The following is a 23610-nucleotide window of genomic DNA, read 5'->3' on the forward strand; positions in this document are numbered from 1 at the left end:
GCAGTGGCGCCTTACCTAGAATTTCTGACGGAGGTCAGAAAGTTAAGACTGTTAACTACTTGCCGAGCTCTTCATTCCATTCCTCGGCCATCTGTAGCTCAGTGCATGGAGACAATCGGACTAATGGTAGTGGCAATGGACATAGTCCCTTTTGCTCGGATACACCTCAGACCACTGCAACTATGCATGCTCAAACAGTGGAATGGGGATTATGCAGATTTGTCTCCTCAAATTCAGTTGGACCAGGAGACCAGAGAATCTCTTCTCTGGTGGTTGTCTCAGGATCACCTGTCTCAGGGAATATGTTTTCGCAGGCCGGAGTGGATCATTGTAACGACCGACGCCAGTCTGTCAGGCTGGGGTGCGGTCTGGGACTCCCTGAAAGCTCAGGGCTTATGGTCTCAGGAAGAAACTCTTCTCCCGATAAATATTCTGGAACTGAGGGCGATATTCAACGCTCTTCAGGCATGGCCTCAACTAGCGGCGGCCAAATTCATCAGATTTCAGTCGGACAACATCACGACTGTAGCTTACGTCAATCATCAGGGAGGAACAAAGAGTTCCCTAGCGATGACGGAAGTAACCAAAATAATCAGATGGGCGGAGGATCACTCCTGCCATCTCTCAGTAATTCACATCCCAGGAGTAGACAACTGGGAGGCGGATTTTCTAAGTCGTCAGACTTTTCTCCCGGGGGAGTGGGAACTCCACCCGGAGGTATTTGCCGAGCTGACTCAGCTATGGGGCACCCCAGAGTTGGATCTGATGGCGTCCCGTCAGAACACCAAACTTCCTCTCTACGGGTCCAGGTCCCGGGATCCCAAGGCGGTATTGATAGATGCTCTAGCAGCGCCTTGGTCCTTCAATCTGGCTTATGTTTTTCCACCGTTTCCTCTCCTCCCGCGTCTGGTTGCCAGAATCAAGCAGGAGAAGGCTTCGGTGATTCTGATAGCGCCTGCGTGGCCACGCAGGACTTGGTATGCAGACCTAGTGGACATGTCATCTGTCCCACCATGGACACTGCCAATGAGGCAGGATCTTCTAATACAGGGTCCGTTCAAGCATCCAAATTTAGTTTCTCTACGTCTGACTGCTTGGAGATTGAACGCTTAATTCTATCAAAGCGTGGGTTCTCTGAGTCAGTTATAGATACTCTGATTCAGGCTAGAAAGCCTTTCACCAGGAAAATCTACCATAAGATATGGCGGAAATATCTTTGTTGGTGTGAATCCAAGGGTTACTCATGGAGTAAGATTAGGATTCCCAGGATATTGTCCTTTCTCCAAGAAGGATTGGAGAAAGGATTGTCAGCTAGTTCCTTAAAAGGACAAATATCTGCTTTGTCTATCCTGTTACACAAGCGTCTGGCAGAGGTACCAGATGTTCAAGCGTTTGCTCAGGCTTTAGTCAGAATCAAGCCTGTCTGTAAACCTGTGGCTCCGCCATGGAGTTTGAATCTAGTTCTTTCAGTTCTTCAAGGGGTTCCGTTTGAACTTTTACATTCCATAGACATTAAGTTGTTATCTTGGAAAGTTTTGTTTTTGATAGCTATCTCTTCTGCTCGAAGAGTTTCAGAATTATCTGCCTTACAGTGTGATTCACCTTACCTGGTGTTCCACGCAGATAAGGTAGTTTTGCGTACCAAGCCTGGTTTTCTTCCTAAATTTGTTTCTAACAAGAATATTAACCAGGAAATAGTTGTTCCTTCTCTGTGTCCTAATCCATCTTCGAAGAAGGAACGTCTATTACACAATCTTGATGTAGTTTGTGCTTTAAAGTTCTATTTACAAGCAACTAAGGATTTCAGACAAACATCTTCCTTGTTTGTTATCTATTCTGGTAAGAGGAGAGGTCAGAAAGCGACTGCTACCTCTCTTTCCTTTTGGCTGAAAAGCATAATCCGTTTGGCCTATGAGACTGCTGGCCAGCAGCCTCCTGAAAGAATTACTGCTCATTCTACCAGAGCAGTGGCTTCCACATGGGCTTTCAAAAATGCGGCTTCTGTTGAACAGATTTGTAAGGCAGCGTCTTGGTCTTCACTGCATAATTTTGCCAAATTTTACAAATTCAATACTTTTGCTTCTTCGGAGGCTATTTTTGGGAGAAAGGTTTTGCAATCAGTGGTGCCTTCCGTTTAAGGTACCTGTCTTGTTCCCTCCCTTCATCCGTGTCCTAAAGCTTTGGTATTGGTATCCCACAAGTAAAGGATGAATCCGTGGACTGGATACACCTTGCAAGAGAAAACAGAATTTATGCTTACCTGATAAATTACTTTCTCTTGCGGTGTATCCAGTCCACGGCCCGCCCTGGCATTTAAGTCAGGTAAAAAAATTTTTGTTTAAACTACAGTCACCACTGCACCCTATGGTTTCTCCTTTTTCTTCCTAACCTTTGGTCGATTGACTGGGGGGTGGAGCTAGAGGGGGAGCTATATGGACAGCTTTGCTGTGTGCTCTCTTTGCCACTTCCTGTAGGGAATGAGAATATCCCACAAGTAAAGGATGAATCCGTGGACTGGATACACCGCAAGAGAAAGTAATTTATCAGGTAAGCATAAATTCTGTTTTATATATTTATATATATATATATATATATATATATATATATATATATATATATATATATAGTTTTGGGAGACAGTTTTGAGAATTTTGGCAGTTCTGCTATACAAATGTTAGCCCATTGCATCACTATAAACATAGCTGCAGAAAAAGACCTTAAAATTATAAAAAATAATAAAAAAAATATGTATGATGCAATGGGTAACTCATTTGGTATGGCAGACCTGCCCAAATATATTTTTAAACTAGATAACCCAAGGCATTGATCTAGGCCCATTTTGGTATATTTCATGCCACGATTTGACCGCCAAATGTCATCATAAAAAAAAAAAGTTAACTTTTTTCACAAACTTTGGGTTTCAACCTAAAATTATTTACACACAGCTACTGCTAGTCTCTCTAGGATCCCCTTTACTCAGAAATGGCAGACATGCTTTGCTATTGATTTTTAGTAATTAGAAGGCCACTAATTATAGCTGCACACATCTGAAACCCCCACAGTGAAGGGGTTAATCAGTTAGCTGTTAAGGGTAAATTGTATTGTAGTGCAATGATTCCCACCTGACACCTACCACCTCCCTGATTCCTCCCAAACAGCTCTCTTCCCTCCCCCCCTCCCATTGGTCACCATCATCTTCCACCATCAAAGGTACTATGTTTTTTTTTTTATATATCGTAAGGATACCCTCCAACCTCCCTGATCCCTCAGAAAAATCTCTCTTCCCTCTCCACCCCTACTGCACCTCCATATTTGTTATTGGCAATATGTTCAGTTCGGATGGGGGGTTGTGTTTTTTTTATTTATTTATTATTTTTATTTTTCTGTAATGTAGTGATTCCCCCACTCACCCTCCCCACCTCCCCTTTCAAGCGAAACGTAGGGCCCCTCCCTGATCCCATTTTCTGTAGTGTAGGGACCCATTCCTCCATCCCTCCCTCCTCTGGTGATGGACTGCCTATCCACCCAGCTCCCTCCTTTCCTCCCAAATCTCCCACTGCACTGTCTGTATTGGCGATCTGGCTTCATATAAGAAGGGAGCATGATTAGCTCTACCTTACTGTATAAAGTTAGATGCCTTATGCCCCCAGCTGCAGTCTCCGCTGTCTAAGCTGATAGTGGGGACCGTAGCAAGTGTTAGATATAGGTTCTACATCAACACAGTACGCTGGGCAAAGTACTGTGTCTAATTGGCACAAGAGGTTAAAGAATCTTTAAAGGGACAGTCAACACCAAATTTTGTATTGTTTAAAAAGATAACGCTTTTACTACCCATTTCCCAGCTTTGCAAAGCCAACATTGGTACAGTAATATACTTTATAAGATTTAAACCTCTAATTTTTTGCCTGTTTCTAAGCCACTACAGATAGCCTCTTAAAACATGCTTTTTTATTAGCTTTTCACAACAAGAGAATTTATGTGTGTCATATAGATAACATTATGCTCCTGTGGAGTTTTGGCTGACACTGCACTAATTGGCTAAAATGCTAGTCAATAGATAATAAATAAATAAATAGCCATGTGATCAGGGGTGTCAAAAGAGGCTTAGATATAAGGTAATCACAGAGGTTAAAAGTATATTAAAATAACCATGTTGGCTGTGCAAAACTGGGGTATGGGTAATAAATGGATTATATATCTTTTTAAACAATAAACATTTTGGAGTTGACTGTCCCTTTAAATGCAGTGGAACGCTTAATCAACTAATCCATAATAAAAAGACAATGTAATAACACTTTAAATTACAAAGTTTCCTTTCCTTTCCACATTTCCCTACCTATCATGTGATAGCTATCCGCCAATCACTGACTTTTATAAATATTTGAGCTGTAAACATGCCATGAGGCACCATGCTATGAGCTGGTGCCTCAGAAAGTGTGCATTTAAAAAGTGAATTGGAAATTTTTGAGAAAAAAAAACACCCTCTCTCTGAATAATGAAAGTTTAACTTTGACTTTTTTGTCAAGAAATCCACACACTAAAATATATTGGGCTAGATTACAAGTGGAGTCTAAGATATTTGTGCTCCACTGAGTAATACCAGCGCACGCAAATGTGCACTGGTATTACAAGTGGAGCGCAGTGCGAACATACACATATTTACACATAAATATATATGTATATAAGCATATACATATATATATTTACTGGGAACACACAGTACCCATAGGCCGCTACGTAAAGGCACTATTCAGTGCCATTTTTTTTTGTAACACCCCCACACCTGCCAACTTTAAACCCTCATAACTGCTTTTTGCAGTTATTTTATTAAAAAAAAATAAAGATGCTACTATCTTTATATTTTAATAAAGTATATTACACTTGATTGGGGGGGGGGGATTTGGGGAACATTTATAAAATTAACCAGAGATCTAATCTCTGGTTAGTTTTGTAAGCAATAATTGCTACCGCAAGCTCACAATAGCAATAACCAGCCACTTGTAATGGCTGTTTATTTATCACACTCCCGCAAACGGGCGATAAATTAGCGCTCAACTTGTAATCTAGCCCATTGTATTTGACCAGCTGTACCATAAAATACAAACAAAAATCTATGCAAATATATTACATCACTTTAGTGCAATCGTATTTGATTTCAGTTAATCGAAAATAAATCAGAAAATCTTTGAACAATTTTTAATAAGCCATACTTTTTTCCTACAGGTATCATTAATAAGGAACATCACCTTAAAAGAGAGGGTTATAAAGAGCTTACAAGGTAAGACAAAATGTTTTTATTTAATAAATCATCATGTATGAATATGATTTATTGATATATGTATTACTCTAACATTTATCAAAACAGGGTCAAAGGTTAATTTTAAACTAATATGACCACAGATTGTTAAGCCATTGTATATCACAAATACGTCTGGTATATGCGTTAGAAATATTAATGTTAAAGATTTAGAAAGGTCAAAATTTAAATGTGCATGGGTGCGTTTCAATTTGGAATATACGCATTTTTCAATATAATTCAAGTAGCAAAATGCTTCTAGTAAAAGTTATTACTGGTTTTCAGCAGCATATGCGCATATCCTGTGAAGGCCTGTGTACCAGTATTCAAGCACCACGCATTCTCTGAGAGCTGGTGGTGGTGTCTATTGCTTCTGAATTTGTGTCATACAAGCCACTGCTGACTCACTGAGAAGGTTTGGTGTTTGAATGCTGTTGCACAGGCCCTCACGTAATAACGTTTATTAGAACCATTGTTGCTAATGGAAGTATATTGCAAAATTGCTTCTATTTCAAATTGAAATGCACCCATGCACATTTAATTTTTTAACTTTCTATCCCTTTAATGGTTTATATGTTCATACAATAATTGATTTGCCACATGAATCCCATAAAAGAGCAAAGTTTATTCCCCCCCATATTTTTATGATTAAACCCAAAATGCATCTTATGTGTTATTAGGCAGAACTCCATAATTATAGATCACTAATAAATCATTCATAATCCAAAAATCTGACTTGGTGTGTGTTTAACCAAAATCTTTTTTAAATTCAACCCAAAAAAAGTCTTCCTTCTACTCATATGTACAGGAACAGTGCCTCGCTTCCATGTCAGACTGTGAATTTACCTTAGCAGAGCCTGATAATCCTACCCCCCAATCAGTTGTTTTTGTTTACACAGATGTGCCCATGCTATGCAGATTTGAATGGGCAGGAATGGCTAGTTTAGAAAGGTAAATTCACATATTTGTGTAACAAAACAAAGTATGCAAAATGTTTTTTCTTTCAAGGAATGTGATTTGTTAACTTTAACGGGTCACAAATGGTATTCTTATACATGCATAATATATATCAGCAATCAAGAATTGTATTGCCATGGATTCGTAAAAAAAAACAGTGCTTGTTAAATATGTTTAAAATCTAGCCCCCTGCTAGGTTTGCCACCTTGGCCATGTTTTCTTGGACACTTATAAGTTACACATGCTGCAGGGTGTGGAGAGGGCAGCATGCACTGCGCACCTGGACAGCACACGAATAGTGACCCTGAACAGTGCTATTCATGCACACCCTGCAGCATGTGTAACTAATAAGTGTCTAGGAAAACATGGCCGAGGTGGCTACCCTACATATATTCTGGAATGAATAATTAAAAATTATTATTATTATTATTAATAATTAGCAAGCAATCATAGTTTACTGTTATTATTATTTATGCAGGCCTCATTTCCTTTTATTGACAGTGAGAGTCTACAAGAAGATTCATAACCTATGGGGAATACTATTCCTGGTCACAAGGAGGAGGGAAAGATACCCCAAACAAGGCTATAAATATCCCTCCCACTTCCCCTACCCTCCAGTAGTTCTTTGCCTCATATCCTGGAGGTAGGCAGAAAAAGATGCTCTGTAGAAAGAAGAAATTAAGTTTAACATTGATTGGCTCAGTAGAGCCGGGGATCGTACAGGGAGTGCAGAATTATTAGGCAAATGAGTATTTTGACCACATCATCCTCTTTATGCATGTTGTCTTACTCCAAGCTGTATAGGCTCGAAAGCCTACTACCAATTAAGCATATTAGGTGATGTGCATCTCTGTAATGAGAAGGGGTGTGGTCTAATGACATCAACACCCTATATCAGGTGTGCATAATTATTAGGCAACTTCTTTCCTTTGGCAAAATGGGTCAAAAGAAGGACTTGACAGGCTCAGAAAAGTAAAAAATAGTGAGATATCTTGCAGAGGGATGCAGCACTCTTAAAATTGCAAAGCTTCTGAAGCGTGATCATCGAACAATCAAGCGTTTCATTCAAAATAGTCAACAGGGTCGCAAGAAGCGTGTGGAAAAACCAAGGCGCAAAATAACTGCCCATGAACTGAGAAAAGTCAAGCGTGCAGCTGCCAAGATGCCACTTGCCACCAGTTTGGCCATATTTCAGAGCTGCAACATCACTGGAGTTCCCAAAAGCACAAGGTGTGCAATACTCAGAGACATGGCCAAGGTAAGAAAGGCTGAAAGACGACCACCACTGAACAAGACACACAAGCTGAAACGTCAAGACTGGGCCAAGAAATATCTCAAGACTGATTTTTCTAAGGTTTTATGGACTGATGAAATGAGAGTGAGTCTTGATGGGCCAGATGGATGGGCCCGTGGCTGGATTGGTAAAGGGCAGAGAGCTCCAGTCCGACTCAGACGCCAGCAAGGTGGAGGGGGAGTACTGGTTTGGGCTGGTATCATCAAAGATGAGCTTGTGGAGCCTTTTCGGGTTGAGGATGGAGTCAAGCTCAACTCCCAGTCCTACTGCCAGTTTCTGGAAGATACCTTCTTCAAGCAGTGGTACAGGAAGAAGTCTGCATCCTTCAAGAAAAAACATGATTTTCATGCAGGACAATGCTCCATCACACGCGTCCAAGTACTCCACAGCGTGGCTGGCAAGAAAGGGTATAAAAGAAGAAAATCTAATGACATGGCCTCCTTGTTCACCTGATCTGAACCCTATTGAGAACCTGTGGTCCATCATCAAATGTGGGATTTACAAGGAGGGAAAACAGTACACCTCTCTGAACAGTGTCTGGGAGGCTGTGGTTGCTGCTGCACGCAATGTTGATGGTGAACAGATCAAAACACTGACAGAATCCATGGATGGCAGGCTTTTGAGTGTCCTTGCAAAGAAAGGTGGCTATATTGGTCACTGATTTGTTTTTGTTTTGTTTTTGAATGTCAGAAATGTATATTTGTGAATGTTGAGATGTTATATTGGTTTCACTGGTAAAAATAAATAATTGAAATGGGTATATATTTGTTTTTTGTTAAGTTGCCTAATAATTATGCACAGTAATAGTCACCTGCACACACAGATATCCCCCTAAAATAGCTATAACTAAAAACAAACTAAAAACTACTTCCAAAACTATTCAGCTTTGATATTAATGAGTTTTTTGGGTTCATTGAGAACATGGTTGTTGTTCAATAATAAAATTAATCCTCAAAAATACAACTTGCCTAATAATTCTGCACTCCCTGTATATCCATATAAATCTCCCTAGAGTATTGGTATAAATAATTCTGGTTGACGCTGGGTTTCCCATGCCTCTTTCCAGTCTTACCTGTATCCCCTGTCTGATAAAGCGTTATGTTTCACACTAAATTACAGACTCATGATATGTAAGTTGGCCCCTCTTTAATGGCAACTTGTCTAATAAAGAGGTTGTGTAAGCCTTGTCCCTGCACTGGAATGTGTATTCTGAGCACATTCATATCCCCTTTGACAGGCATTCATTTGCAATAAACGCAGCCATAGTCGTATAAGGCTGAGGGGGCTGCACCTTGGTGTGTTAACACGTAGATCAATGACAAGCATTCTGTCCTATCTTGGACGCTATAATACCCAGTCATGGTCACACTTTGGTGATCGCTAAATGGCCGCGCTTGTTTCCAGATTCCCTGTCACTTAAACTGATATGGTGCAGGCTGCCCTCTGATGGATTAATGGGTGCAGGCTATGTTTTAATATAGGCCACAGAGGTGGGCGTTGATGCTGGTTCCCACCTTAGGCTGCGCCTTCGTGCCATTTCCACTTCAGATCCACTGCGCAGTAGTCCTGTAAGAGAGAGGTAGCAACACTGCTCAGCCGGACTAGAGGTGGTAAGACACCCTAAAGGGCTTATAAGGGGGCAGTCATTTGGTGCTTTGGGACCCAGATACCCCGCTATGCTGTTCATGATTGTTTATTTTCTCGTACAATGGATGACTCAATACTAAGAGAGTCTGGAGGGATTTTCCTTGTTTAATTCCATTGACAATAGTAAATGTATGTTATGCAAACTACTAACTGTGAACCCTACGAGCGCTTGAAGTTCTACCTTCACGCTACTAAGGAGTTTAGCAATCTTCTTCCTTTTTCATCCGGTATACTGACAAGTGCAAGGGGCAAAAGGCCTCAGCTGTTACTATTTCCTTTTGGTTGAGAAGTCTGATCAGTACTGCCTACTGGGAAGAGAATCACGGCACATTCTGCTCGTGTGGTGTCTACTGCTTGGGCCTTCAAGACTGAGGCCTCAGTTGAGCAGATCTGAACGGCTGCAACATGGTCTTCATTACACACTTTCACAAAGATCTACAAATTTTATGTTTTTGCCTCAGCAGAACCATCTTTTGGGAGAAGGGTTCTACAAGCGGTGGTGCCTAGTACTTAGGACTGCCTTCACTACTTTTTTCCCTCCCGAACATTGTGAACTCCAAAGCTTGGGTATTGGTTTCCCATAGGTTATGAATGTTATCATGGACTCTCACTGCCAATAGAAAGAAAATTAAATTTATGCTTACCTGATAAATTAATTTCCTTCTTAGGAGTGAGAGTCCACTTCCTCGCCCAAATCCTATTGTGCAGTGGCGGCAGTTGTTTCTGTACCGCTTGTATTTCTCTTCACTTTACCTTATCCTCAACTGAACTACTGAAGGGTAGGGGAAGTGGGGGATATATTTATAGCTTTGTTTGGGGTGTCTTTGCCTCCTCCTGTTAGCCAGGAATAGTATTTCCCATAGATTAAGAATGTTCTCGTGGACTCTCACTGGCAAGAAGGAAATTAATTTATCAGGTAAGCATACATTTTATTTTTATGCAGGTATGTTACTTATTTTTTAAAGTAATGCAGGCAAATGTAATTTTTTAACAAACGTGACATTTTTACACAAATTAATGCAGATATATGACATTTATTTTCCTATGACATGGAGAGTCCACAACGTCCAGTTACTAGTGGGATATTCAACTCCTGGCCAGCAAGAAGAGGCAAAGAGCACCCCAGCAAACCTGTTAAGTGTAACTTCCCTTACCCATAATCCCCAGTCATTCTCTTTGCCTCTGTCAATGGAGGTTGTGCTGTCAGGGTTGTTCCCCTGTTTTGTTTGCCATGTGCTGCTGGCAGCCATTTTACTTACCTTTCTTGCTGACTCTGGTGCATACTGTGTGATGCTGCTCATTTCCTGCACTTCCTTTTATAGCCAGACAGGTGTACATCATTCGTGTGAGACAGGATGCAGTCTCAGAATTGTGATGTCATCACTTATTATTTAAAGGGCCTCTGTTCAGTATGCTTTGCCCTTGCGTTGTCTCAAACCTGTTTGTGAGAGCTCCTGTGTATTACCTGGCTGTCTGACGTCCCTCCTGGTTCCTGATCCCTGACTTGTTCCTGACTCTGCTGTTCTCCGTGTTTCTGATTCCGGCTCGTCTGACTACTCGCTTTGGCTGCTGTCTCGGCTCGTCTGACTACCAGCTCTGGTTTTGATTCCTGGCTGGTTTTTTGACTTGTGGACTTTTTATTATTTTTTGCTATTAATAAAGGTGTGATTATTTTTGCACTTCTCGTCTCAGTCTGATTCCTGGCACCCTGACATGTGCGAAGTTAGTGTCTGAAGATAATAATCCTTTTATGGGTACTTTCCCTGCAAGCAAGGATTTGGGTCTAGCTGTTTCCACGTCTATCTTTTGAGTAAAAGTAGTGGTGGCTTTTAACAGTTAGAATGCGGCGAGGAAGTCTTTACTTTACTTCTAACATTTTGATACCCCTTTGTAGAAAGCCAGGGTTGGTTACTCTGTTCTTTCTTTTACTACAGGTTCCTGATGGGGAGTACTGTTCACACCTAAGTAGCTGTTACCTGCCCTGCAGCTGGATCCACAGGTAAGTGCATTTTCCTTCAAGGTTCTGAAGGATAGCACTTTAGAGGTAAAACCTCTAGTGGATCTAATAATTGGACATAGATTATCTAAGTTGTCTTAGATACTTTTTTGGGGCAGATTTGCTGGCACATTGTTTATGCACACAATGTGCCAGCAATTGTGGTTTAACCACATTGTGGTTTAACAGAGACTAAAGGGTTAATATTAAGCTATGTGCTTAAGACTTATATTTTTTTGGCTGAATATATTGGGAAGTTTTGCCTTTAAGCGTTTATTATATAAAACGTATGGCAGAGGGGCAGTACTGTTGATTTGGAGTCCAGACCAAAATTATGTTTATTAATTTAAGCCGTTTTGAAATACACACAGTTTTTATCTGTGACTTGTGGCGCAGTTTCTTTTTACTTTTAGTCCACTCACGTGACTCTCCGCTCTTCTGTTTGTATGTTGAGCAGAGTTTAGTCAGTCATTGAGCCTGGACTGCTGCGGCTAGCTTTTCTGATGATCGGATTACCGGTCTAAGCTTGTAAATCTCATCTCTTCTGGAGAGTTCAATTCTAGTGGGTTATTTGACTCCCGGTACGGTAGGAGCCTCAGGTACTTAGAGGTTTTTGTTAAACTGACAGGTGCCTTTATATTTATAAGATTTTCAAAGTTGCTTTGAAGTAATTTTTCTGTTCTATATATATAAAAAATTTAATTTTTAATTTTTGTTGGAACTGAGATCTGCTATGGAATCTAAAAAGTATTCTTCTTTCAATATGGATAAAAGTTTACTTTGCTTGGAAGTCCCAAATTGTACTGCCTATGCAATTTTGTTCCAATTGCTTAGCTAAGACCTTAAAATATAAGGACAAATCAATCCCTTGTGAACCTAATGTCTCTCAGGATATTGCTGTTCTAGATATGCCTCAGCTTTCTCCTCAAATGTCCCAAGCCTTATCAGTTTTGCATACAGTGCCTTGCATGTCCTCTCAGCCTCCTGGGGGTGTTTATTTGCCAGGGGATTTTGCATGCGCAGATAACTTCTGCAGTTTCGGCGGCTTTTTCTGCTTTCCCTTCTTCGGGTAAGCGTAAAAGGAAATCTAAACATTTGTCTGCTACTAAGGCTTCTGACCCCTTTAATTCTGTGCTGGTCAACCTTTCTCATTTGCCTGATGAGGAGCATACTTCCGTAGCTTATGAAGGCAAAATCTCAGACTCTTGACACTTCAGAATCTGAAGAGGTAAATTTTAGATTTAAGCTTAAACATCTCTGGTTATTACTGAAAGAGGTCCTAGCTACCTTAGACGACTCTGAACCTTCAGTTGCGGTCAACCCCACAAAGTCTTCTAAGCTGGAAAGAGTTTATGATTATTCATCTTCTGAGGAGGTTTTTTCCTGTTCCTAGGAAGATGTCTGAAATTATAGCTCAGGAATGGGATAAGCCAGGGGTTCCTTTTTCCCCTTCCCCTGTTTTTAAAAAGAAGTTTCCTTTTGCTGATTCTATTTGCGACTCTTGGTGCACTGTGCCTAAAGTAGGAACTATTTCTACTCTTGCTAAGAGAACTACTATTCCTATAGAGGATAGATATGTATATCCATCAGGGATTACAGTGGAAACCTGCGGCGAGTATTGCCATGGTTTGGGTTGCAGCATCTTATTAGTGTGATTCCTTGTCTGACATTATTACAGAGGAGACTACGGTAGAGGAGATCCAAGATACGATCAAAGCTCTCAAACTGGCCAATACTTTTACCTGTGATGCCAACATGCAGATAATTAGACTGGGAGCTAAAATGTCTAGTTTCACGGTACTAGCTTGCAGAGCTCTGTGGTTGAAGTCCTGATCGACTGATGTTTCTTCTAAGGTCAAGCTTTTGGCTTTACCTTACAAGGGTAAAACTCAGTTTGGACCTGGTCTGACGGAAATCATCTTAGAGATTATGGGTGGAAAGGGTTCTTTCCTGCCTCAGGACAAGAAGAATAGACCTAGGGGTCGGCAGACTTCTAATTTTTGTTCCTTTTGGAACTTTAAGGGACAGAAGTCTTCCTCTTCTAAACTAGACCAATCCAGGTCCACTTGGAAATCCAGCCAACCCTGGAATAAGGGAAAGCAGTACAAGAAGCCTTCTGCTGACTCTAAATCAGCATGAAGGTTCTACCCCTGATTCAAGTGTGGATCTGGTGGGGGGCAGACTTTCTCTTTTTCGTCAAGCCTTGATACGCAATGTTCCATATCCATGGGCTGTGGACATAGTATCCCAGGGTTACAGAATGGGATTCAAGTCTTACCCTCCGAGGGGCAGATTTCTCCTCTCAAGACTATCCTCAAACCAGGTAAAGAAGGAGGCCTTCTTAAATTGCATAAAGGACCTATCATCCCTGGGATTTATTGTACCAGTCCATCTAAGGGAACAAGGTTTAGGATTCTATTCAAATCTATTAGGGGTCCCCATAAAGGAGGGGACTTTTTGTCCAATCTTAGATCTCAAGTGACTCAACAAATTCCTCAGAGTTCAGTCCTTCAAAATGGAAACTATTTGTTCCATTCTTCCTTTGGTACAGGAAGGTCAATTTATGACGACCATAGACTTGAAGGACGCATACCTTCATGTTCCCATTCACAGGGAACATCTCCATTTTTGAGGTTTGCATTTGTTGCGCTTCCGTTTGGTCTGGTCACGGCTCCCAGAATATTCACAAAAGTTCTGGGGGCGCTATTGGCAATGATCAGATCCCAGGGAATTGCTGTGGCGACATCTTGGTTCAGGCGCCATCTTTTCAACTAGCCCAATCTCATACAGAGATGCTGTTGTCTTTTCTACATTCTCACGGGGGGGAGGTCAATTTAGAAAAGAGTTCTCTAATTCCGTCTACAAAAGTGTGTTTCCTAGTGACAATTATAGATTCCATTTTTCCATGAAGATTTTCCTGACGGAGGTCAGAAAATCCTAACTTCTTGCTTACTGCCTTTCTCTCCAGTCTGCTTTTCGTCCATCAGTGGCTCAATGTCTGTAGGTGATTGGTCTGATGGTGGCATCCATGGACATCGTCCCTTTTGCTCAGTTCCACCTGCGACTGCTACAGCTTTGCATGCCCCGTCAATGGAACAGAAACCATTAAGATTTGCAGCAAAGCATAAATCTGGACCCCCTAACAAGAGACTTTCTCATGGTGGATGTCCCAGGAGCTTCTGTCTCGGGGCACTTGCTTCCTGAGACGTTCCTGGGAGATTGTGACTACAAATGCCAGCCTGTCAGGCTGGGGAGCTGTTTGGGTGGCTCAGGGCCTATGGTCTCAGGAAGATTCCTCTCTTCCCATAAACATCTTGGAGTTGAGAGCTATTTTCAATGCCCTAGCAATGTGGCCTCAGCTGTCTTTAGTTCAGTTTATCAGATTCCAATCGGAGAACATCACTTCAGTGGCTTACATCAACCACCAGGTAGGGACTCTGAGTTCCTTAGCCATGAAGGAGGTGACTCGCATTCTTCAGTGGGCGGAAGCTCACAATTGTCTTCTATCTGCCATCCACATTCCAGGTGTGGACAACTGGGAGGCGGACTTTCTGAGCAGACATCCCGGAGAGTGGGCTCTCCCTCCGGAAGTGTTTTCTCAGATAACCCTCAGGTGGGGAGTTCCAGAGTTGGATCTGATGGCGTCCCTCCAAAACGCCAAGGTTCCAACATACGGTTCAAGGTCAAGAGATTCTCAGGCCGTTCTGATAGATGCTCTAGTGTTCCTTGGAGGTTCTCCCTGGCATATCTGTTTCCTCTGTTTGCTCTCCTTCCATGAGTCATTGCTCATATCAAACAGGAGAGAGCATTGGTGATCCTAATAGCTCCTGCATGGCCTTGCAGGATCTGCTTTGCAGATCTGGTACGGATGTCATCTCTACCTCCTTGGAGGTTACCTCTGAGGAAGGACCTTATAATTCAGGGTCCTTTTCTCCATACAAATCTAGATTCTCTGAGGCTGACTGCTTGGAAATTGAACGCCTAGTTCTGTCTAGACGTGTTTATTCTGAAGCGGTAATTGAAACTATGCTCCAGATTTACCACAAGGTATGGTGTAAATATATTTATTGGTGTGAATCTAAAGGGTTCTCCTGAAGCCGGTGAGGATTCCCCAGATTTTGTCTTTTCTTCAGGATGGCTTGGAGAAAGATTTATTGGTCAGTACTATAAAGGGTCAGATTTCTGTTCTATCTATCCTTTCCATCTAAAGGGGAGGAGAGTCCACGGCTTCATTCATTACTTTTGGGAAATAAGAATCTGGCCACCAGAAGGAGGCAAAGACACCCCAGCCAAGGGCTTAAATACCTCCCCCACTCCCCTCATCCCCCAGTCATTCTTTGCCTTTCGTCACAGGAGGAGTGCAGAAGATTCGGAGTAGTCTCTTATGGAGGGTAGTACTCTTCGGAATGGGACTGAAGTTTTAAGTAGTCCTGTCAGCCTCTAAGTGAGAGCCTGGATGAAAGTTAGAGTCCGGAGATGCAGGGAGAGTGTTTCTGCGAAACCATCCCGACTCATATTAACAGCTCCATAAGCAATCAGCATTGACGAGTTTCGCTGCCTGCTCTCAAAACCATGTCAGGAACGATGCTTCTACCTCTCACACTTGAAGGGCCGTGTTCCTTTTCCACAGCATTGATTCTGGTAAGATCGTTTCATTTTTTATACATAATGATTACACATAAGACAGGTTCACAGTGTGGCACCTTTTATCTTATGGAATCAAGGGTTAATATTCCTAGTGTGGGGATTATTGATCAGGGGGGAATTTATATATAATAATGTTTATTGTGTTATTGCTGCGTTATGTGCGAGATGTGGCTCTTGCAATGGTGGAACTTCAGGTTGACTTCTGAGAGTATTTGCGCGGCCAATTTTGGCGCGTTTTCTCCTTAGTGCAGGGGCGGTCCTGCGAGGCATCCCAGGTGACCGGTGCGAGTTTCACTTCCTCTATTGATCAGCGGCATAGGAGACGAAGCTGTTTCTGTAGTCCGAGTCATAGGAGGTGGTGAGTGGTGGTGAGGCCATTGGAGTATAAAGGTGCCTGTTTTTTAAGCTAGTCTTTTCCATAATAAAAGCGCAAGCTATGGAGGACTCTAACACGTTAGAGGGTACTCCCTCTTTAACAAAGTCTCATTCCTGTGTGTATTGTGAGGAGGTTCTTGTAGATCATCCTGCTCAACTGTGTTCCAGATGCCTTGATAATGTTGCGACATCTAAATCTAAAGGGTTTTCTAGTACTACTGAGCTGTCCACCTCTGAGGGCTCCCCCTCCCCGGGAGGTGCGTTCCCTGCTTTCATCTCTGAGTGCACATGCAGTGCCCTAGGGTCCAACCATTACTCCTATGGCAGAGATTCGTTGGCCGTCAGATATTGCGGATCGGCTGCAAACGGCGGTATCGAAAGTGATCCATGCCTTACCATGTTCTGCTCAGCACAAGCGTAGGGCGTATCATGGCGGCCCGACCCAGGGATTATCTACGCCTATGGATATATCAGAGGCATTATACGATGACGAGGCCCACTCCGATTCTTTGGAGGAGGCTCCTTCTGGGTCAGAGTCCGTGTCCTCTCATCCTCCGGCTGCGGAGGAGCCTGACTTTAGGTTTAGGATGGAGAATTTGTGCTTTTTGCTGAAGCAAGTGCTTAATACTCTGGAGGTTCCAGAACCGAAGCTTCCAGAGCAACCTTCGATTCCTAAACTTTATAAGGTATACAAGGACAGGGTGGTGCCTCAGACCTTCCCGGTTCCAATAAAGATGGCTAATATTATTAAGAATGAATGGGAGCGATAAGGTTCTTCCTTTTCCCCTTCTTCTTCCTTTAAGAAACTGTTCCCCGTTCCAGACTCTCAGCTCGAGCTGTGGTGGACTGTCCCTAAGGTGGATGGTGCCATCTCTACGCTCGTGAAGCGGATGACTATTCCTCTCGAGGATAGTTTTACGTTTAAAGAGCCCATGGATAAAAAGTTGGAAAACATGTTATGGAAAATTTTTCAACATACATGGTTTGTTTTTGAACCGGCAGCGGCTGTAGCCGCAGTTGCCGGAGCGGCGACATATTTGTGTGATATGGTCGAGAGGGAGACTTCCATTGACGAGATACAGGGTAAAATTAAGGCGTTGAAGGTTGCCAATTCTTTCATTTTTGATGCCAATATGCAAATTATTCAACTGAACGCAAAGGTTTCAGGATTTTCCGTTTTAGCTCGCAGGGCTCTGTGGCTAAAGTCTTGATCTGCGGACATGACCTCGTAAGTCGAGGCTGTTGTCCCTACCTTTTCAAGGAAAGATTCTGTTCGGTTCAGTATTGGATTCGATCATATCCATGGTTACGGGAGGCAAGGGAGCTTTAATACCGCAGGATAAGAAGACGAAGCCTAAAGGATCTACTTTTCATCTCTTTTGCGCGAACAAGGCCCAGCGCCAACAGCCCGCCACGAAAGCAGATCAGTCCAAGGGAACTTGGAAGCCTGCTGTCTTGGAACAAGCCCAAGCAGAACATGAAGCCCACCAAGACTAAATCGGCATGCAGGGGCAGCCCCCAACCGGTCTCCAGACCAAGTAGGGGGCAGATTTTCTCTTTTAAGATTAAGGGGTGTTTCCGGAACACAATCTGACTGCCGGTCTGTGCAAGTGGAGAAAATGAATGTGAATGTGCTCTGCTACTGAGATTGTCTCTCTTCTCCGAAGCCTGGTTGCATGACATTCAGGACCCTTGGGTACTGGAGGTTGTTGCCCAGTGTTACAGGATAGGGTTCAGGTCCCATCCGCCCAGGGGCAGATTCCTCTTTTCAATCCTGTCTTCAAGACCGGAAAAGAGAGAGGCCTTCCTAGATTGTGTGAGGAATCTCTCCTCACTAGGTGTTATTGTACCAGTACCCTGAGCAGAAAGGAGTCTAGGGTACTATTCAAATCTCTTTGTGGTTCCAAAGAAGGAGGGCACGTTCCACCCTATTATGAACCTAAATTGTTTAAACAAGTTTATGAACCTAAATTGTTTAAACAAGTTTATGGCTGTTCCATCATATAAAATGGAAACGATCAAATCTTTTCTGCCCCTAGATCAAGAGGGACAGTTCATGTCGACAATAGACTTGAAGGATGCTTACCTTCATGTTCCAATTCACGGGACCACTTTAAATTCCTAAGATTTGCATTTCTGAACCAACACTTCCATTTTGTGGCCCTTTCCTTCGGCCTGGCAACGGCCCCGAGAGTCTTCACAAAGGTTCTGTGGGTGCTTCTTGCAGTGGCCAGATCCAGGGGCATTGCTGTGGTGCCCTATTTGGACGACATCCTAGTCCAGGTGCCATCGTTCAGCCTCGCAGAGGATCATTCGAGGGCTCTTCTTGTATTACTCCAATCTCACGGTTGAAAGATCAACTCAGGAAAGAGTTCCCTGGTTCCCAGCAACAGGGTGGAGTTCCTGGGCATGATAATAGACCCTATGTCCATGAAAATATTTCTTACAGATCAACGACGTAGGAAGATTGCGTCCACCTGTCTTGCCCTTCAGTCTTACTCAAGCCCTTCGGTGGCTCAGTGTATGGAGATGATCGGGCTCATGGTTTCCAGCATAGCTGTCATCCCTTTGGCCAGGTTCTATCTCAGACCTCTTCAATTGTGCATGTTGAGACAGTGGAATGGCAATCATTCAGATCTATCACAGTGGATTTCCATGGATGCTCAGACCAGGAACTTCCTATCTTGGTGGATCCGTCCGGAGCATGGGACATCCTTCCTAAGACCGTCCTGGGAGAGTGTGACCACATACGCGAGTCTGGCAGGATGGGGAGCCAGATTGGCACAAGGAAAATGGACTTGGGAGGAGTCTCTCCATCTGATAAATATTCTGGAACTTAGATTAATCTTCAATGCTCTGAGGGTGTGGCCTCCTCTGGGGTCATTCAGCTTCATCAGATTCCAGACCGACAATATTACCTTGGTGGCTTACATCAACCACCAGGGGGGAACAAGGAGCTCCCTAGCAATGAGGGAGGTGTCTCGGATTTTGGAGTGGGCAGAGTCCCACAGCTGCTCGCTCTCAGCGATCCACATTCTAGGTGTGGACAACTGGGAAGCAGACTTTCTCAGCAGGCAATCCTTTCATCCGGGGGAATGGTCTCTTCACCCCAAAGTGTTTGCAGAGATTTGTCTCAGATGGAGAACGCCGGAGATAGATCTCATGGCGTCCAGACTCAATTGCAAGCTACCCCTATACGGGTCGAGGTCAAGGGATCCCCAGGCAGAGCTGATAGATGCCTTAGTGGTGCCTTGGGGATTCAGCCTAGCTTACATTTTTCCACCATTACCACTTTTACCTCGTGTAGTGGCATGAATCAAGCAGGAGCGAGCTTCGGCCATTCTGATTGCTCCTTCATGGCCCGCGGAGGACGTGGTTTGCGGATCTGGTGGGGATGTCATCCTCTCCACTGTGGAGGCTACCCTGTTGCAGGGATCTGCTGGAACAGGGTCCCTTTCAACATCAAAATCTTGTTTCTCTGAGGCTGACTGCGTTGAGATTGAACACTTAGTCTTAGCCAAGAGAGGTTTTTCTGAAAGTGTGATTGACACTCTAGTTCAGGCAAAGAAGCCAGTCACTTGTTGCATCTACCATAAGGTGTGGAGGACTTACTTGTCCTGGTGTGAGAAACATGGAGCTTGATTAGCTTGGCCTACGAGACAGTGTGACATAAGCCTCCTCAGAGGATCACGGCTCATTCAACTAGAGCTGTGGCTTCGTCTTGGTCCTTCAAGAATGAGGCCTCTATGGAGCAGATTTGTAAGGCGGCTACCTGGTCCTCCTTACACACTTTTACAGAGTTTTGCAAATTTGACGTTTTTGCTTCTGCGGAAGCTGTTTTTGGGAGAAAGGTTTTACAGGCTGTGGTGCCCTCAGATTAGAGTCCACCTTTTTACCCTCCCGGTTTCATTCAGTGTCCTCTAAAGCTTGGATATATGTTTCCCAAAAGTAATGAATGAAGCCATGGACCCTCCTCCCCTTTAGATGGAAAACATAAATTATGCTTACCTGATAATTTCATTTCCATCATGGGGAGGAGAACCACGGCTCCTGACCTAAATTTAATTTATCTTCTGGCACCATTTATACCCTGATATTTTTTCAACTGTTCCTTGTTCCCTCGGCAGAATGACTGGGGCATAAGGGAAGTGGGGGAGGTATTTAAGCCTTTGGCTGGGGTGTCTTTGCCTCCTCCTGGTGGCCAGGTTCTTATTTCCCAAAAGTAATGAATGAAGCCGTGGACTCTCCTCCCCACGATGGAAATGAAATTATCAGTTAAGCATAATTTTTTTTTTTTAAATTTGTCTTTATTAGCAGGGAAAGAGAAACAATCACATGATAATGTAGTAAAGCAAACAAGAGCGGTTTGCAGACCGCGGTTTTTTAACCATTCAACACATGTTTGACAAACTGTACGAAGGATTGCATATAAGTGTAAGTTCACCACATCACAAAGGAAATATTGCTTGCAGCGTAGGCAAACGGCCTGTACATTTGTGACTCATTCTCTCCCTTTTTCTTGTTTAAAGTATCTTAACAATTACTATATTATATTAACTAGTTAAACACTGACTACATTAACTATAGTCATACAAACAATAACAAAAAAAAAAAAAAAAAAAGGGGGAGGGGGAACGAATGGAGGGAAGTAGAAAGGAAGGGGGGGAGCCAGCCTCTCCCACCCAGGCACCAAGTGATCGAGATATTGTAGATTGAGAGGTGACATGACCCCAGGTAAGCATAATTTATGCTTTTGCACAAACGTCTGGCAGACTTACCAGATGTTCAAGCCTTTGTTCAGGCTCTGGTTAGAATCAGGCCTGTGTTTAAATCTGTTGCTCCCCCGTGGAGCCTTAATCTAGTTCTTAAAGTTTTGCAGCAGGCTCCGTTTAAGCCGATGCATGTTGTTGATATAAAATTGTTATTCTTCTTGCTATTTCTTCTGCTCACAGAGTATCTAAGCTTTCAGCTCTGCAGTGTGATTCACTGTACCTTATTTTTCATGCTAATCCTTCTCCTCATAAGGAACGTCTTTTGCATAACTTGGATGTTGTGCGAGCTCTAAAATTTTACTTACAAGCTACTAAAAATTTTCGCCAATCGTTTGCCCTGTTTATTGTTTTCTCTGGAAAACGTAAGGGTCAGAGGGCCACTTCTACAGCAGCCTCCTGAGAGAATTATGGCTCATTCCACTAGGGCTGTCTCCTCTTCTTGGACTTTCAAACATTAAGATTCTGTGGAACAGATTTGCAAGGCGACTACATGGTCCTCTCTGCATACTTTTTCCAAATTCTACAAATTTGATACTTTTGCCTTGGCTGATTCTTCTTTTGGGAGAAAGGTTCTTCAAGCGGTGGTGCCTTCTGTTTAGGTCCTCCTGCTTTTTTCTCCCTACCTGTTCATTCTGTGCCTTTAGCTTGAGTATTGGTTCCCACTAGTAATTGGAATGACGTTGTGGACTCTCCATGTCATAGTAAAGAAAACAAAATGTATGCTTACCTGATAAAATTGTTTCTTTCCGAACATGGAGAGTGCACGACCCCGTCCCTCTTTATTTATAATTCAGCAGGTTTTTTTTAGTAAACCTCAGGCACTTTTTCACCCTTGTGTTCTTCTTTTTTTCATTTTCCTTCGGCTAAATTATGGGTAAGGGAAGTTACACTTAACAGCTTTGCTGGGCTGCTCTTTGCCTCCTTCTCCTGGCCAGTAGTTGAATATCCCTTTAGTAATTGGAATAACGTTGTGGACTCTCCATGTTCGGAAAGAAATTTATCAGATAAGCATAAATTTTGTTTTTTTTATATATCTGACAACATTCTTTCGCATCCATGTGTGAAGTACTTTTTGCAGTTAATTTGGGGTAAATTTACTATCCCTGCAGACGTACAGGTTCAAAAGAAGTAAATATATCTGCCTGCAACCACCACTTGAGATGTTTGATCGTTGGTCAAAATTTAATCTTGTGCAATGCCACCCCCTTCACTGGCGCAACCAATTGCACTAGAGCATGGCATGTCAATTCCACCGAACACGTAAGTGTCGCATGATCAATCTCGCCATTTCTGAAGTGGAGGAGAGGAAAAAGAAGCAGTTTCTGCTTCTTAAATATGTGGCAGCAGGCTCACATAGCTGAGAAAGCCTTAATAAATCTAGCTCTTTAGAGTCCCAAGCAGTCAGCACACAATGGTGCTACTAGTACCTATCCAAGCTGCATTCACTACAAGTCACAAATGCGTGCCTCCGGTTCTACTGGATAATCTTGCTTCAACTTCACTTCACAGAAAGGTCAACTGTAGTCTCCCAGTAGCTACTGCTACAGCTTTAGCTAAGGAAACAAACAGCATTTGGTCCTCTAAGTAAGTAGACAATATGATGGGCTCTGGGACCCCAGGATATAGGATATATTTATTTATTTGTGAAATTTGATAATATGTATGCAATGGGGTAACTCTCATTTGGAACTGCCCAAATTTATTTTTAAACTAGACAACCCAAGGTATTGATCTAGGCCCATTTTGGTATATTTCATGCCACCATTTGTCCGCCAAATGCGATGATTTAAAAAAAATTGCTAACTTTTTCACAAACTTTGGGCTAGATTAGAAGTGGAGCGCTAAAGTATTGCGCTCCCACAAACAGGCAAATTTGCCGGTTTGCGGGAGCTCAATAATTAACCAGCCATTACAAGTGGCTGGTTATTGCTACCGCCAAACGTGTACCTTGATTGAATTCAAGGTATGCGTTTGGCAGTGTAGTTTTATTAGGATTATTGCGATGTGTGGGTTTTGCGGATTAGGGGTTAATACATTTATTAGGTAGTTTGAAATGTTAGGGTTGGCGGATTTAGGGGTTAATACTTTTATTATTAGTTCCGATGTGGGTTTGATGGCGGATATAGGGGTTTTACGTGTCAGGTTTATTTTTGGGAGATGTGTTAGACTTTTACAGGAGATTTGACTTTTTTTTTTTTCTTCTCTTAGGTGCCGGCAGTTTCTAAACTGCTGTAAGTCACTGGCGACTCCAGAAATTTGTATTTACGCTCATTTCTGTACATCGCTAGTTTATCCGACATACGGCACTTTAAACTGCCAGCGGGGTTTATGTGATACCCCAATGTGCGAGGTGAAATGACGGGCGACGCTAGGGTTGCTACCTTTCTTGGAAGAAAATACCGGCCATGCTAATTAACATAAATTTGCATAAATAATTAAACAGCATAACTCAAAAACTAAAGCTAATAGGACTTATTTTAAATGCTCATTTGTTTATAACTTGTATTCATCATACTCAGAAGAAGTTTCATTTTTTCTTTCTTTCTTTCAATATTTATTCATTATGTTCTACATTGATATGAACCTTAAAAATACCGGTCATGTCGGTAAAATACCGGCTGGGTGT

The 23610-nt window shown here is 42.6% G+C and overlaps 1 protein-coding gene across 1 annotated transcript in view; it reads left to right on the forward strand.

Moving 5' to 3' along the window:
* GOLM1 (golgi membrane protein 1) overlaps positions 1-23610 on the forward strand; it is a 429996-nt gene that overhangs the window by 254062 nt on the left and 152324 nt on the right. The window contains exon 4 of the mRNA XM_053702432.1: positions 5224-5278. Within this exon, the coding sequence (XP_053558407.1) occupies positions 5224-5278 (55 nt within the window). The remainder of the gene's footprint in view (positions 1-5223; positions 5279-23610) is intronic.

Source organism: Bombina bombina, chromosome 2 (assembly GCF_027579735.1).
Source record: "Bombina bombina isolate aBomBom1 chromosome 2, aBomBom1.pri, whole genome shotgun sequence".
Taxonomy (NCBI): Eukaryota; Metazoa; Chordata; class Amphibia; order Anura; family Bombinatoridae; genus Bombina; species Bombina bombina.